We start from the raw sequence: 17,763 nt of genomic DNA, 5'->3' as shown, positions 1-17,763 counted from the left end.
TAATAATTAAAGAATAAATAAGATGCTGAAATTTAGGCCATGTTTGGCAATTAAGGTGCTTTCAAAAGTTAATATTTTTTGATTTTTTTATAATTTTATTTTTTAATATTACTCAAATAAAAGAGTTTTCTATTTTAAATTTTTAACTTTTCATCTTATCATTATTCAAATAAAAAAATTAATAAAAATTTTATAAACTTAAAAATAAAAACAATTTTAAAAAATTATATTCAAACTTTTCAACTATATACATCTTCTTTCACAAATTCCAATATAATAATTATATAAAAAAATATATATGTATTCAAAATTTTCTCTTATTTTCCAAAGCCTAATCTCAAACAAACGCTCAAACACTTTTAATAACTAAACATGCCCTTAATGTGGTTTGGCATTATAATTTACATATGTTCACAAAACTTAGAAGAGAAATATGTCACAAAATGTGTTAGATATAAACTTTCAAACTCCTAATTTTTACTTGAGTATTTACAGTAATAGAATGTGTAAACGTCGCATAATTTTTTTTAAAAAAAAGTGAGTAAATATAATATCCACATGATAAAAAAATTAATTTTTTAATAATATATATCACTCTTTTATAAAAATATTACGTAACATTTACACACTCCACGATTATATTTAAAATTACTCTTTTTATTTCATTATAGCGAGTAAAGGGCCTTCTCTTTTTTTCCCTCAATAGCTTTTGTGAAAGATCTAATTATCTAGTCAGATGATATTTATTAGATAATTTCGAAATATATAATATGACTTGTCATTAAAAGTACTCTGTATTTATCTAAATAATTTTAATAACATGATTTTTTGTATTAAAAAAAATTATCACATTATTATAAATACTCTTAAAATACTTAATAATTTGAAGATGTTTAACATATGCGTGGATCCTCTCCTCCTCATGTGATATTCATGAATCGAGTCCCGTCATCTCAATCCTTCTAAAATAAGAAAGGTACTGTACAAATTTTAAATTGATAAAAGAGTTCTGTTATGTATAACTAAAGTCGCATATTAATCTACGTGTCAATTCTAATTACTTTATATTTAAATTTTAAATTAATAATATTTTTAATAAAATAAACCTTTTAATAAATCATATTATATTGATACGTACACATATTAATATACAGTCAACTAGATTATTCCTTTTGAGTACTAAGATATAAGTCGGTGGTATGGAATAGTTAGAGTAGACCTTGTACCATGTGATCAAGAAAGACGCCGTCCCCTCCACCTTAAATAATTGGTCCCAGTCTCTGCATGTTTTCACGTGTCCTGCCCCTAATTACAACATCCTGAGCATCAGCTACGCCATAGGATTCTAATGACACCACCATATGATACCATGAACAAATTTCGAGTATCATTTTTCTGCCGATTCGGCTTGATCCTCCCAACTCTCACCTGACGGGGCGTACTGATCACATGCATGTTCACGTCCGTCCAAGACCCCAACCTTATAATTATAGTCAATCAATTTGCATCAAGCACCATCAAAATTTCATATAATGGTCGGTCCAACGTCGAAGCCAAAATCTCTTGTAATATATTACTATAAAAAACTAGATCTCAGTTGATCTTGGCGGTGGTAATGTTTATGTTCATGATCTTTAGTACATATTGCACAAATCTAGAAAGGAGCATCTACTGCAAATATGTGTGTTCTTCGTATTTTTTCAAATCTCTGAACCAAAAGATGAGTTTGATAAGCCTGATCATCTCCTTGCAGTGTCGATGATGAGCCAAACAAGCTGGTTGCACCATGTAGCCTCCTTTGCATCGAATAATTTCTCCTGAGAGTGACTTCACTTTCTTCTAAAAGTGTGTGGTGGGCTATCTTTTCTATTCCCTGATAGGACAAAGTCCTTGATAAATGAGAGAGAGAGAGAGAGAGAGAGAGAGAGGGGACAGTTTGGTAAGAGAAGGAGCTGGTTGGGTTGGTGTTTTTGAAGTGTTGCTCTTGAAAATTTTCAGTTTACATGTGGGTAGGAGGAGGTAAAGAAGAGAAAGAAACACAAGCAAACACACATATGTTTGATGGAGCACCAGATCACCAGTTCCACCAGTTGGATAGCGTCAAGAACCACTCTCCCTCTTTCTCCCTCATTTCCAGTACTCCATGCCTTTTCATCCCCTAATATTTTCCCTTCCTATGATCATTATGATCCTTCTCTTTCCCTCCAACCAAACCTTTTGCACCCATTGCACCAGCAATCTTCCACCCACAAAGATCATCATGAAGAGAAACAAGAAAATAACTTGGTGTCCATGAATTTAGACACTGATCAAAGACAGAGATCATTACCAGACCCAATCGAATCATGGGCTAACGAAGAAGTTCTTGCACTGTTGAGAATCAGATCTGGCATGGAAAATTGGTTCCCGGAGTTCACTTGGGAACATGTCTCAAGGTACACTAAAAATAACTTTTCTTAAGCATCTTCTTTAGTGACTATTTTTCGGGAAAAATAAAAATAAAAAATTGCAAGAAGGTTAGCTAGCTTTTTTCCATCTAAAAATTTGGAAAGCTGATGCATGTGAATTGAGTTAGAGGATCAATTAATATTATAGCTTCTTTTTTTTCATAAAACCTTGAGTATTTTAAATTTAGGAGTAGCAGATTAGCGTACGGGAATAAATGCTCTTGCACACAGGCGGTGTCGGATAATATATATGTATATTTATGATGAGTGCAGGAAGTTAGCAGAGGTTGGGTTCAAGAGAAGTCCTTCGAAATGCAAGGAGAAGTTTGAAGAGGAAATTAGATATTTCAATGACAACATAAACTACAACAAAAGCTACAGATTTCTCAGTGAGCTTGAGGAGCTATATCAAGGTCATGATCACCAAAACCCACGGGTTGGGGCCGGAAAGAATCAAAGGATATTGGAAAAGCCAACTGGAGGAGAAGACAACAGCTTGGGGCAGAGTAATTTGGAAGTGGATTCAAGAGATGGAACAGTTGGAAACAAGATATTTGAGGATAGTCATGAGAATGTTCAGGGAAAACCAAAGCGAAAAAAGAGAAAAAGGAGGAAGAAGTTTGAGATGCTCAAGGGTTTATGTGAGAAAATTGTGATCAAGATAATGGCTCAGCAAGAGGAGATGCATAACAAGCTTCTTGAAGATCTGGTGAAGAGAGATGAAGAGAAGGTTGCCAAAGAAGAAGGTTGGAAGAAACAAGCGATGGATAGGATGAATAAAGAGCTTGAAATTATGGCAAATGAACAGGCTATCGCAGCCGTTAGACAGGCAACAATCATTGAGTACTTGAAGCAACTCACATCGAGTTCTTTAGGAAGCCATTGCGTTGAAGAGAGAGTAGTAGTTGTACATGATTCCCTCAAGGTAACAACGAGTTTAAATTCATATCCTTCCAGTTCTTCATGTTCCTTAATTCAAGCACCAAACCCTAATCATAGCTCCCTTTCAACCCAAGTGAACTCGTTCACACCCACTTCCATAACCAAAACCCTATCTCATCAAAACACTAGTCCAGCTCTTTCCCCAAACACTCCAGATGTACCCACTTCATCTTCTCTTCCCATGGCGTCCCAACACCCTAATTCTATAAACACCCAAAAAAACCCACTTACACCCATTTCAACTTGGACACAGAAGGTCTCCCAAGACTCCATAACCAATGTCAAAGATAACCTTGGAAAGAGATGGCCAAGAGACGAAGTTTTGGCACTTATAAACCTGAGGTGCAGTACTCAGTACAATAATAGCAATGGTGGTGGTGATCAGGACAAGGAAGGAATTGCCAAGGCTCCTCCTCTATGGGAGAGAATCTCACAAGGGATGCTGGAGTTGGGTTACAAGAGGAGTGCAAAGAGGTGCAAAGAGAAATGGGAGAACATAAATAAGTATTTCAAGAAAACCAAGGATGTTAACAAAAAGAGGTCCCTTGACTCTAGGACATGCCCTTATTTTCATCAATTGAGCACCTTGTACAGTCAAGGAACACAAGTTGCAACACCTTCAGAGGGGCCTGATCAAAACCGCTTGACTACTTAATAACTCGCCGGAAAACCACTTGGTTCACTGGAGTTCGATCGGCCTCATTAATGTTTCTTCCCAAGGCGTGTCTAGGCGCTAGTTATTCAACTACATTGCAAGTTGCTGATGAAGCAAGTGATCAGAAAAATATGGCCGTACGATGTACAATCTTTCGATTTTGAATTCTAAATCATGCAGTAGTACTACTACTATACTGGCCGGTGATAATGATATATATACTAATAAATGGTACACTTTCTTCCAATAATATTTTGTTTAGTACATGTTTTGTGGAGATATATGCTTATTTAAAATTTCTTGTATTTTAGTGGCCTCCCCACGAGTTGATGATGATCAGAAATGAGAATCAATTACTCTAAATTAATTAATTAGTTAATTTGAGTTAGGTCTAGATCGATCATTTTCATTAATTTATAATCGTTTCTTTTTATTTGTTTCATTGCTATATTCAAAATAATTTTCATTTGCTAATTGTGCAACAACACTCTTCTTAAGAAATTAATTTTGTACAGATTTATAGATTGCAAATCTCTTGCAAATTCTTTTAAAAGATAAACTCATTAGAAAAAACACACATCTCGTGGTCCTACTTTTTTTTTTATTTCTTTTAATAAACATACTTGTTTAAAAATTCGATTTATGAACCCTAAGGTCGCATTTAGAAGTTTGACTGAACTGAATTTAGTCTAATTTTAAGCTGAGTCTAATTTTTAAATTCACAATTCTTAAATTATTAAATTTATCTTAATTCAAAATTTCTTTATATGCAAGATTCACAACATTTTTTAACTCAATGCCTCTTTAAATGCATCTGAACTCATTTCAAGTGGCTCCACAAAACTCACTTATCACCTCAACTCATTATTATTTAAAAAAAAATCAACTCAACTCAACTTAATTTAACATTTAAACAGAACTTAAATTTATATCCAGAAGTAATTTTTTTTTTTCTCCATGGTTTAGATACCAATTAATAATATAAAATAAATAGGAAACAGCTAAATTAGGAGCTAGCTGGAGATTAGATCCTGCAGCTGCTTGGCCAAACTGCTTATAGAAAATATATATGCACCTGTTTCACGTAACAATTGCATATATATTGACATGAGAAATATTTTATATTTTTATAAAAATAAATTTATAATTTGATTTACATATCTGTCGACACAGTTACAATTTATACGTAATTACTAATTAGTCTCTCACCAAAATCATAACTCTTCTGAAACACATGAAGCGAATGTCCTCTCAGCTGCCGACTACTCTGTTTTGGAATTGGATGAATATAAGCTAACGAAAGCATTCAACTTACAAGTATCACGCATATACGATTATGACAACACGAGAACATTAAAGACAAATAAATCCTTTGAACCACTCGTGACTTATTTCTTATGCTAACGTGTGAACTACACGCGCCTCTACATATAGTGATAATTTTATACTAATGATCAGTAATGTAAACTACACGCGCCTTCATAAATAGTGATGATCTTATACTAGTGTATCGATTGATCATCCATCGATTGTTATGTTTCTATATATATTTTCATTTTTTCTAATCAATAATCAAGATAAAATAATCGCGAAAGTCTCTTACAGCCAGTACAGATAAATAAGGTATAGCACACATCATTTCACTATAACTTTTAGTCACAATCTTATAATCTGTTTATTAAACTATATAAAAATCACTTCAAGCGATTTTTCTTTAATGAAAAATGAATAGAAGCTAATTTTTTAATATGGATCTCTCTTTTTTATTTTTGCTTATATTATATTTATTTATTTTAAGATGATTATTGAAGATTATACCTCATTGAATTTAGTGTAATGTAACTAACTATCTATCAATTTACTTGCAAGAGAAAAAAGAAAACATCCTTAGAAAGGATTCCTTTGTGTCTGGGACGATGGGTCCCACCACATGACCAACTGTGCAGAGTGGGGGCCATCATACGTAGATATCTAATGCTTCCAAAACCAAATTTATAAAAATAAAATAAAAATAAAGAAACTTTCATATTATAAAAACGTCGGTTCCATTGTCGTTTTATCCCCAGGTGGGCCCCACCACGTAGCAGAGATCTTTTCCTTCTTTTTTATTTGGTTTTTGTTTTTGCAGTTGCCAACATTTATCCACTGCGACACATCAACGTCACATGCGATGCTGATGATATATTATAATAATATATATGTATATGCGCCACACACATCTTCTGTCTTCACTGCAACAGTAGAGGTGCAAGTGCAGCGCTGGGTCCCACCCAAATCTAACGGTTCACATTCTTTTTAATTCGAAAGTCAACAAGACTGGTTAAATTATCTGCGCTGCGGCAAACGACACGTGTCAAAATATTGACATCCTACGTACTTTAATTTGTGAGTTTTGTAATCTTCTCATCTCCGGTCTTCACATGCATTAGATTTCATCATGAGTACATCCATCCAGACAGAAACGAGATAAGTGACAAAAGAAACCTTGGCTAGCTAAGCATGCACCAACATGTCAGATTCTCCCACTCCAAAACCAAGTCCAAAAATAGGGCATGCTTGTTGCATGAAATATAGCATATATTCTTATTTCAAAGTTAAATTATTATGATTATTTTTTTATTTGTTGAACAAAAATGCTACTTGCAACCGGCTGGGGGCAACCCCCACGTAGCCGGGTGCGCTTTTGATAAAAATATGTATATATATATATATATATATATTTTCAACCTCCCCTTTTATTTCTTGAAAAAGTTTAATTATAAGTATAATTATGCATTAATATGTACACCAATATAATGTGATTGATCAAAAAATAAATTTTATCAAAAATAATACTAATTTAAATTTTAAATATAAAAGAATCAATATTAATACCTAAATTAATACGCAAGTTTGCTTATACTAACAAAATTCATATTTCTTTCCTTCTCTCTCAAATTTTTCCTACCATCTTCTCTTCTTCTTCTTCTTCCTCTCTCTCTCTCTCTCTTTCTCTCTCATGGAATGGCTAGTTTAAAACATCCTAAAAAAATGTCACCAACGGCTAGATAATATTAATGACGCTTAACAAAACAAAAATAATTAAAGAATAAAAATTACATGAGAAAAACAAAAATCAACATCATGACCGAAGAGAGAAGATCTATTGTAAAATGGATCAAAGATCCAAGCTGCATTTCGTACTCTCAAACATGCACGCCGGTGATGTTCCGTTAGACGTTAGCGAAACCTTCAAGCCGCAATTGATCATAGGCTTGAAGTGGCCAATCTTGATCCAACTCAACTTGGGTCTGATTCGAAGATTTAGCCTCCCGGTAATGCTGAAAACCCCATCTGCCTTTTCCGAATCGAAGTTGAAGACCTTGTTGCTGCCTAGCATTAGCAATTGCTAGCCTTTAAACACTGGGCTGAGAGCGGTCGTATTCTTGTGTCCCCCTGGTAAAACGGCATCATGGTCTCGGTGTTGAAGCGCTGGCCTATGTAGTAGGCATTGACCTTAAAGCGGTTGTATATTCCGATCCTCTTGTTGGGGTTCTTGATGGAGACGTTGAGAGCCAAGTTGTAGTGGAGAGTGTTGTTGTTGGGAGTGAAGTTGAAATCAGTGAGCGAGGTGTCGGTGACGCAGAAATTGACCTCGTCGGGACAAAAGATGAGCTAGAAGATGAAGCCCGTGAGGGCAACGATGATGAGCATGGTGAAAAGGATCTAAAGATCAAGGCTTATAAGGCAACTGAAGGTAGAAACGGAAGAAGAAAAAGGGAGGTTTGCTTTGGTTTCCTTAGTTTCATTTCTTTGTTGCTTTTGTTCATTTTATTTTTTTTATTCCACATAAGCAGCCCAATCACCCCCTGTTTGTAAATCCCGATTATATGTAGCAAAACTGTTTATTGAATAGCATGGCCTGGGGCCAAGGTAACTCAAGTGAGAGGACCGTGTTATGATATGTGGACAGAGATTTATGTCTATTGAGAATTTTCTTGTTTTATGAGAGGAGTTCAAACAGCAGACGAGAAACAAGAGGATCATATATCTATCTTGGTATTATCCTTTGATTGAAAAATGCACGGACAATGTTATAGAAAAATTAAGGATACTTTTGGTTACACAAATGAGATAATATGAAAAATCTGTAAATAATAGTGAGATAATTTGTGAAATAGTAGTAAAGTGAAATTGTTTGAATTAAAATATTTTATGGAATTTTAGAAAATGAGGAAAAAAAATTTAAATAAAAATATTATAAAGTTAAAATATTTTTTAATATTATTTTTGTTTTGAGACTTAAAAATGTTAAAATTTTTTTTTTTTTTTATGTTTTGTTTGAAAGTTTGAAAAGTTGTAAATATTAGTTAATGATTAGATTAAAAAGTTGAAATTTTGAAATTGAAAAGTATTTGTGTTGAAATGATTTTTTGATGTTGAAATAAGATGAGATGAGATGGTTTATGACATTCTGTAAAACCAAACGGGTCTTACTTTCTCAAAATAAGGAATAATTCCAATGATATTGGACTAGTAAATTTTGAAAAAAAATCCTTTAATTAACTACACATACAAAAGAAATTAAAGAAAAGAGCTTTTCAAAATATTTTGAGTGGCTGATTTATTGACCTAAGGAAACCTCAAGCCGCATTTGGTTTTATACTTCAAAATGATTAATTAAGATTACAGTAGGAGTTCTTTAAAATCGTTAATAAAGCTTAGATCCATCAAGTAATTATCTTGAGACTTTGACGTACACTCAATGCACGTTTATCATACTCATTTACTTATATTATACCTCTATTACAGGAAAAATGATTATTTGTGATGGATTATATGTTACAAGTATAACTATATGCAATCAAAATAGACTCATTTTGATAGAAAATAATGATTTTCATACGAAATAACTGGCCACAATTGAGTAGTTAATAACTGGCCACAACTGAGTAGTTTTCTTATAGTGTTCTCCTGCATAATGTAAGTCTAGTTTAGGCTCTATTTGGTTAATAAGAATATTTCAGATGATTTATAAATAATAGTGAGAATTGTAATGAAGTAGTCTGAAAATATCATAAAACAGTTGTGTTCTCAAACAGACTTTTAGTGACTTACTTGGTAGCATATTTGAGTTAGCGGGGTTTGGTTCATGTAATGATGGCTATGTATGTAGATATGTATTATGTGTGTGTATGTACAATGAGTACATACTATGCACTTTTTTTTCTTATTATTGTAAACACCATATATGATAAATGCAAATTCATTTCATCCCTTAAAACGTATACCAAACATTTTTTTTTCCCTCAAATCTGGTGATTTGTTATATGAAAATCTTAAATTTGAATAAAATAGAAAAGTCATATCATATTCCTCGCTGATGTAATTTTTATTGAGGGATAAATTGATTGAAAAAAAATTAAAAATAAGAATAATGTTAGATATAGTTTTAAAATTGATTAGCGAGGCTTTGACTTATATGATCAATTATCATTGTCATAGACTAACGAACACCTTGAACCCCCACTTGAATTAACTTATATATGTTCGTTAAAAAAAAAAAAAAAAAAACTTATTTTTTAAAATTTCAGTATTGCACTTGTACTAATAATTTATCTTCATTGGACTTTGGTTGAATTGTGTAGCATATAATCATCATCTTTATATTTTTGTTTCTTCAATTAATATAACTTCTTCAATTAATCTCATGTATGAGCATATACAATATTTATAGTTCTTTTTTATAATCATGAAATTATGAACAAAGTAGTGGTTTGGCAAATGATGAGAGGATAAAATTGAGTTTTTAGAGAGAGGGAGAAGGTAGAGAGAGGTTGGTTAAGAGTTTGGGCTATGAATGTGTAAAGAATCAAGTGGCAGGTTGATGTGAGCCCAATAACTCACTTATGGGCTTCACTTCTGTTCCATTTTTTTAAACAAATTTAAATGGTTTAGAGTTATTTTTTTTTCCCACATTAAGGTTGTGTTTAGACGTTCAACTAAATTAAAATGAATTGAATTATTTACAAATAGTAATAAGTTAAAATAGTAGAATGAATTTTGTCGGCCTCACTTAAAATAGGTTTAGATATATTTAAATGTTAAAATGGGTTAATATATTTATGAGAAGTGAAAAAAGGTTATGAATTCTACGTATAAAGAGGTCTTGAGTTAAGTAATGTTTAGTAATTTGAGAATTATGTATTTAAATATTCCTTTAAACTTAAATTTCAACTCAATTCAGATGAACTCAGCTGCATCTATATTCCAAACGTAGTATAAATTTGTAAAAGCTGCTACATATATATAGATACTCGAAGAGAGTTTTATGATTATTTAATTAACGTTAGAATAACAAGGTTAGAGTGCCTCACATTGTTCTCGTTGGGGATTGGCATGGGGGAACTTTCATCCATTGGAAGTTAGGAGTCTTAGGACAGAAAGTCTAAGCATTGAAATACCTTTCATAATACTACTCTAGCACTAGAGGACAAGGTGATGACTACTTCTCCCCCCTCAAGATCTCTGTATTATTTTGTTTTTTTCTTTGATGTTAGCTGTCTTTGGTTGGTCATGAACTGTATCTTGGAGTCCATGTGGGCCAATCTTCAGACATATTCACGTTCTGTATTATCTCAACCTTTGTTTACTTTCCCGTCTGGTCAAAGAGTACCTACATCTCATTCAATATTTATAATTACCAGTTTGAGAAAGACACAAATAAAAAAATAAAAAAATAACAAAATTCACATTACAAACGATCAACTTGCATTGTTAGAAAATTGCATTCATTTATAATTTTTTAATAATATTTTATTTTAAAAATAAATCTTGTAAAAATAAATTTATAAATAATGCATCTTAATGGGATACAATAGATTATAAAGTTTTTATTATATCAAATCACATCAGTTTATAAATTTATTTTTATAAAAATTTTTAAATAAATTAATATTTTTTTAATTCAAAATAAATAGTAAAATTGTTTTACTTATTACTTTGGTGTGTAATAAATTTTTTTGTGAGCTACTTATTATTAAGTATTGCAAACTGAAAGTTAAAAGAGAAATGTTAGCGATTCCAATACTATGTTTCGAGCATTCTTTTCGATACATGAATTTTTATTTTTATTTTTATTTTATTTAATGATTAAGTAAATTTTTTTTATTAATATTGTGAATTTAATTTATTTTTAAAATTATTTAAATATATTTTAAAAATACATAAAAAAATAAGAAAGAAAAAATCAAAACTTTTTACACTCGTCGATAACCAAATTAAAGGACCGAGTCGGCGGAGGTAGAGCCCCAAGTTACAATGCGATTATTTTACAAATAAACGAGGAAGAAATAATACCTCTCTCCCACCTGTCTGCCTGTCTCCAAACTCATCCAGTGGTCCTATGTCAACCACGTGTCAATTATCCATCACTCCATCATATATATATATGCGCACAGTGACTCCTTGCACGTTGTGCATTTTAGTCAAGATTCAAAGAGGTATAGAAAGACTAAAATCTTAATAAAACTATATCAATATATACTTTATGCAAGTAACCTTATACAAATGTATTTGAGTTTAAATGAAATATATCATTTAATTTATATAACTTTATATTCATGCATAGCTCTATAAAGAGAATACTCAAACTATAAAAGAATTACATAAAAATAATCTTATAAATTGATGTAACTCGACGTGATTTGTTAGATTGTAAAATAAATTTAACAGATTCAATAAAATTACCTCAATTTATGAGATTATTTTATATAATTTTTTTCATATTTACATCCCAAACTCCATGGTGGACGTTCCGGATTCGGCTTAAAAGAGATGAATCTCGTTAGACTAGAAAATGGTTGGTTAATCAAAATTACAATATAAATATGCTAAAGTAAGAATCTGAGTACAACAACCTTTTTAACCACTAATTTGTTTTTGTCCCAGTTAACATTGCCTTTAGAAAGATATGGTAAACCAGAATATTTCTCCAAAAGTAAAGCACAATTCAAACTTCATGCTATTACCCTTTTGGGAATGCTTTCTTTTGCTAAACCATATCAAATTTATGTGGACTACTTTCTTTTTTATTGTCAGTTTTATCAGTTTTATATTGGGAGTCATGATTCTAACAGTGCATGAACACTAGTCATATTTATCCCTTTTTTAGGAATGTTTTTTTATCGGTTTTAACTATACAAGTCTCGCGCAAGTTTTTTATAAAAAAAGAATGTGAGTCTTACACATTTTAGAACTGTAAATATAATTCTTCTTACATTTTTAGGTTCTGTTTAGAATTTAGACTCAATTGACATTATTCAGTTCAGTCTAATTTTAAACTGAGTCTAATATCCAAATACCTAACTCTCAAATTATTAAACTTATCTTAACTCAAAACCTCTTTATACTTAGGATCCATAATTTTTTTTAACAATATCTCTTTACAAGTGGGATCCATAACCTTTTTCAACTTTCTATAAATATATATAAACTCATCTTAAATGAACTTTACAAAACTCGCTACTATTAATAAAGAACTCAATTCATTTCAACTTAGTTCAATATCTAAACGGACCTTAACATACAAGTAGCCTTGAACTCCTTGCATCAATATCTTAATAAAACTATATCTCAATATACTTTATGCATGTATGGATATCAATCACTATATTCAAAGATCTTTTTTAAAAGACTACAACATAAAGATACATCGTAGTAATAACATAATTCTCTCTTTATCTTTTTAAATGTTTAAGATATTTTCTGTGTAAAGTTATATACTCCTACTATTAAAAAATAAATAAAATATGAAGCTTATATAACCTTATACAAATGAATTTGAGTTTAAATGAAATATATAATTTAATTTATATAATTTTATATTCATGCATAGCTTTATAAAGGGAAATAAGGCCCGACTTAAATACTCAACTATAAATGGATTACACAAAAATAATTCTACAAATTGGCGTGGCTAGCTTGATATGGTTCGTTAGATTGTAACGTAAATTTAACACACTATAAGAAAAACAGGTTTTCGAGGCCAATTTATAGCAACGAAAAGACTTTTAGCAACTAATTTTAATTGCTAAAAGTCTTTTCGTTGCTATAAATTGGCCTCGAAAACCTGTTTGTCTTATAATGTGTTAAATTGATTGCTAAAAGTCTTTTCGTTACTATAAATTTGTCGCAAAAGCCTGTTTTTCTTGTAGTGACAGATCAAATAAAATTATATCAATTTGTAAAATTATTTTATATACTTCTTTTATTGATGTAACAGTATTCTTTGATAAATGAATCAAGTCAAATTCGAGTTTGTAGAAGTTTGAATTGAAAAACACTCTCAACATATCTTCTCTCATCATTAAAACTTTTTTTAAATTCATACACAAAATATAATAAATAATTTAAATTTTTTAAATTTAAATTCAACATTTTTAAATCTTAAAAAAATAATAATATTAAAAAATAATATTTTAATAATATTTTATATAAAACTATCTCATCTCATTCTAATTTAAATATCCAATAGTCTGGTTTATGTACATCCCAAACTCCATGGCGGAATCCCCGGATTCGGCTCAAAAGCAATGAATCTCGTTAGACTAGAAAATGGTTGGTTAATCAAAATTACCTAAATATGCTGAAGTTAGAATCTGAGTACAACTACCTTTTTAACTACTAATTTGTTTTTGTCCCATTTAACTCTGCCTTTAGGGAGATATGGTAAACCAGAATATTTCTCCAAAAGTAAAGCCCAATTCAAACTTCATGCTAATACCTTTTCAGGGATGCTCCTCTTTTGCTAAACCATATCAAATTTATGTGGACTACCTCCTTTTTATTCTCAGTTTATTTTGACTCATGATTCTAACAGTGCATGAACACTGAGTACTATTTATCCCATTTTTTAACTAACGTTTTCTATCGGTTTTAACTATACAAGTACCAGGCAAGTTCTTTATAAAAAAAGAATACGAGTCTTCTATATTTTGAAACTGTAAATATAATTTCTCTTATATTTTTAAGTTCCGTTTGGAACTTAGACTCAATTCAGTTTATTTTAATTTTAAACACCTAATTATTAAATTACTAAATTTATCTCAACTCAAAATCTCTTTACGCTCGGGACCCATAATCTTTTTCAACAATATCTCTTTACAAGCAGGAGTTACAACCTTTTTCAAATTCTTATAAAATACATCTAAATTTATTTTAGATGGACTCTATAAAACTCACTACTATTTATAAAAAACTCAACTCATCTTCTTCTCAACTCAGTTTAATATCCAAACGGACCTTAACATACAAGTAGCCTCACACTCCTTCCATCAATAACGTGGTTCTAGAGTTGAATAGAACCAATTATTATGGAGAACCGTTGAGAATAATGAGACAATAGACTATCTCAAAAAACCACCCATGTGGTGACCATTTCTCATCATTCATCTAAGAAACACGAGAATAGACAATTAAAGTGGAGCCATTCTTCATATTCATGTTTTTATTTTTCTTTACCCTAATAACTGAAAGAGAGGCTGGACATTTGGTTTTTGGACCTCTTGGTTGCAAATCAAGAGCAAAAAGGAGGTGGTGGTGTTGGTTCACTTTGTTTCTCCTGTCGGCTTCCTCCCTCCATGCCTCCCTCCCTATTTACATTATTATTATTTTTTATTAATACAATATAAATAAATAAGAAGAAAATACAAGCATGTAATAAATAATACATAAATGTGCCTAGAAAGTTAGAAACAAGTATAATAATAAATATCCTATCAAAAAATTAAATAAAAATTACTTGCACATAATATTCCAATTTGAAGTTGTTTTTTTTTTAAATATATAGTACAATAAGGTGATAAGTATATTAAAATTAATTAATATAGATGTCCATTAAAAATAAAATATTAAACAGATCCAATGAACTAATATTTGTTCTCATATTTAATTGATTTTCTTCAGCTAGTTTAATACTAAAACAAATGATCTTGTAGTAATATCTTATGATCATATCTAAGAAAAAAAAAACTTATTGTATCTCATTATTTATATTTCTTAAGCCAGCAATAATAAAAATTTTATTAATAAGCAAAATAAAATCTTATTTATCAGGAAGACATATAAAAATGATTGGAATCTCGATGATGGATCTCTAGCATTTATCCCGATACTTTTTTTTTTATATATTTTTTATTTAATAATTAAGTAGGTATTTTTTATTGATATTGTAAATTTTATTTTCTTTTTAAAAATATTTAAGAGTATTTTAAAAATACATTAAAAAAAATAATCTTTTGTTGGGGATAGGAGTTGGTGGCGTTAGAGCCACTCTTAAATCTTAATTATATCACAATTGGCACATTTACCAACCAAATATAACGGTCAAGATTGAAATCTATGTTAAGAAGAATTAAATACCAAAAAGGAGGAATATAAAACTTATAAAAGAATAGAAAATTATTCACAAGAAGGAATATTAAGCAATGAATAAATATAAAACTATGCCTTAGCCAAAAATAAATAAATAAATTATAAAACTATTCAAAAGCCCACAAAAGCTGGTGGTTTTACTTTCCCACTTCTTGTCCTTGCTCACCTGACAAACCTATCTTTTAAAACATTAAATTAAATGGTTGAGATCTACAAGAATCTATATATTGAGGGGATCTCTTTTGATCTATCTATATTTAAAGAAATATCGTGTGTGCATTTTATTATATATATTTATTAAAAGTAAATAATATTTATAGTTATAGAGTGGATAAATATTATATAATTTTTTTAAAAAAATAATGAATAAATATAAAATTCACATAAAAAATAATAATTTTTTAATAATAAAATCCACTCGTTTTTAAAATAATTGTGCAGTGATTATGTATTTCACGACTGTACGTAGTATTACTCTTTATTAAAAATTAAATATTAAATTTATATAAACAAGATAAACAAAAGTAAATGGTTTAAGATCCACAAACTACTTAGAAAAATATATAGTGCTAAATGTCTTTTTAATAATAGAGCTTTGGACAAAAATGTGCTATATACTACAATTTTTATTTTACGATGCTAATATAACATTAGATGAACTCTTATATTTTTAAATAATAAAGTCAATAGTTGATAGATAATATCATATTAGCACCAACCGGATAGTAAGCAAATGAGAGTTTAGTATATAGTATTTTTCTTTGATAAAATAATTATATTATATATTATATTTTCAGAGTGGTAATTATTATACAACATTTATTAACTATTTTTATATAACATTTTCCATATTAGCAAAAAAGCTATGACACGTAGGGACAGGACAAAAAGTTTTGAGTTTCTATTAGGGGTGTACAGAAAATCGAGTAACCGACCTAAACCGACCGGAACCGACCTCAGGACGCCGGAACTGGCCGAAACGGGCGAAGAACCGGTCGGCGGTCGAGAGAAAATGGTATGAACCGACGTCGGTCGGTTCGGCGTACGGTTTGGCTCTTAAGAAACCGAAAAACCGGCCGACCGATACTTAACATTTTTTTTTCCTTTTTATATAAATAAAACGACGCCGTTTCACTTAAGTGAGTGAAACGGCATCGTATTTTATCTATTTGAGTCAAAGAAATGAAGTAAACGGCGCCGTTTGTCCTAAAGCCAAACGGTGCCGTTTTGTATTAGGGCAAAAGTGCCCCTTTGCTCTCTCGGCTCTCACTCTTCCAGCACCCCAACATTTCAGTCCAGAAATGTTGCGCCGTCTGACCTCTCCCTCTCTCCCGATTCTTTGGTCGAACTCCGAAGGCTCTCGGTTCTCCAGCAGTCTACCACGCCGTCTTCCCCTCTCAGCAGTCCACCACGCCATCTTCTCCTCTCGGCTCTCTCCCACGCCGTCTCCTCTCGGTTCTCGAAACCTCCGGGCCTCCGTTCGGGTACCCATCGTCCCTTCCTCAGCTCGACGTCGGTGCCCAAAACAGGGCCCAAAACAATGGCCCAAACCGGTGAACCGACCGTGAACCGACCAGAATCGGTTCCGGCCGGTTCCATCCCCTTATACGGTCGGTGGTCGGTCGGCAAATGTAGGAAATTGGGGTGGTCGGCGTGCGTTCGGTTAGGCGCAGTACCGAACCGCAGATGTCGGTTTTCAGGCCTAGTTTCTATTGGTTTGAAAAATATTAATTCATCCATAAATTTAATTATTATCAATTACTCTAGAATTTATTTGAATTCAGAGTATTTTATTATTGTTATAATTTTTTTTAAATTTTTACATAAAATATAATAAATTAATTAATTTTTTTAAATTTTAATTTAATTTTTTTAAATTTTACAATAATAATATTAAAAAATAATATGTTATTTAATTTTTAATTTTTTAAAAATTATTTTATATCATCTCTAAATTTAAACAAGCGAGTATTCTTAAATAAAATTTTATCTGTAGTTATTTTTGTGCATTCTATTGATTTAATTAGTTATGTATTTAAAAAAATTAATACAATTAATCATATTAATAAAATATAAAAAAAATATATAAAAATAATTATATATAATATTATTCATTTTTAAAATATAACATATGAAAAATGACATAATTAAAATTAATTGTAAAGTTGTAAAAAAAAAAAAAAAATCTGTGTACTCTCTCTCTCCTTTCCAAACTCATTTTGACCAATCATTTCTCTCTCTTTCTCATCTATTTCTGTTTCTGTATTTTCTTTTGCTTTTTATATCTTTCTTTTTGCTCTCACTCAT

At 30.7% G+C, this 17,763-nt stretch overlaps 1 protein-coding gene across 1 annotated transcript; it reads left to right on the top strand.

Annotated features, from left to right (window-relative positions):
* The first annotated feature begins 1,862 nt into the window (after positions 1 to 1,862).
* On the top strand, positions 1,863 to 4,349 carry LOC122319410 (trihelix transcription factor GTL2-like). The gene is given in 3 exon segments (XM_043137473.1): positions 1,863 to 2,092; positions 2,094 to 2,435; positions 2,721 to 4,349. Coding segments are annotated over 3 exon segments (1,755 nt in total). The 5' UTR covers positions 1,863 to 2,003; the 3' UTR covers positions 4,045 to 4,349.
* The last annotated feature ends 13,414 nt before the right edge of the window (positions 4,350 to 17,763 follow it).

This window comes from Carya illinoinensis, chromosome 8, assembly GCF_018687715.1.
Source record: "Carya illinoinensis cultivar Pawnee chromosome 8, C.illinoinensisPawnee_v1, whole genome shotgun sequence".
Lineage (NCBI taxonomy): Eukaryota > Viridiplantae > Streptophyta > Magnoliopsida > Fagales > Juglandaceae > Carya > Carya illinoinensis.
The sequence above is the reverse complement of the archived record's forward strand: the minus strand, read 5'-3'. Positions and strand labels throughout refer to the sequence as shown.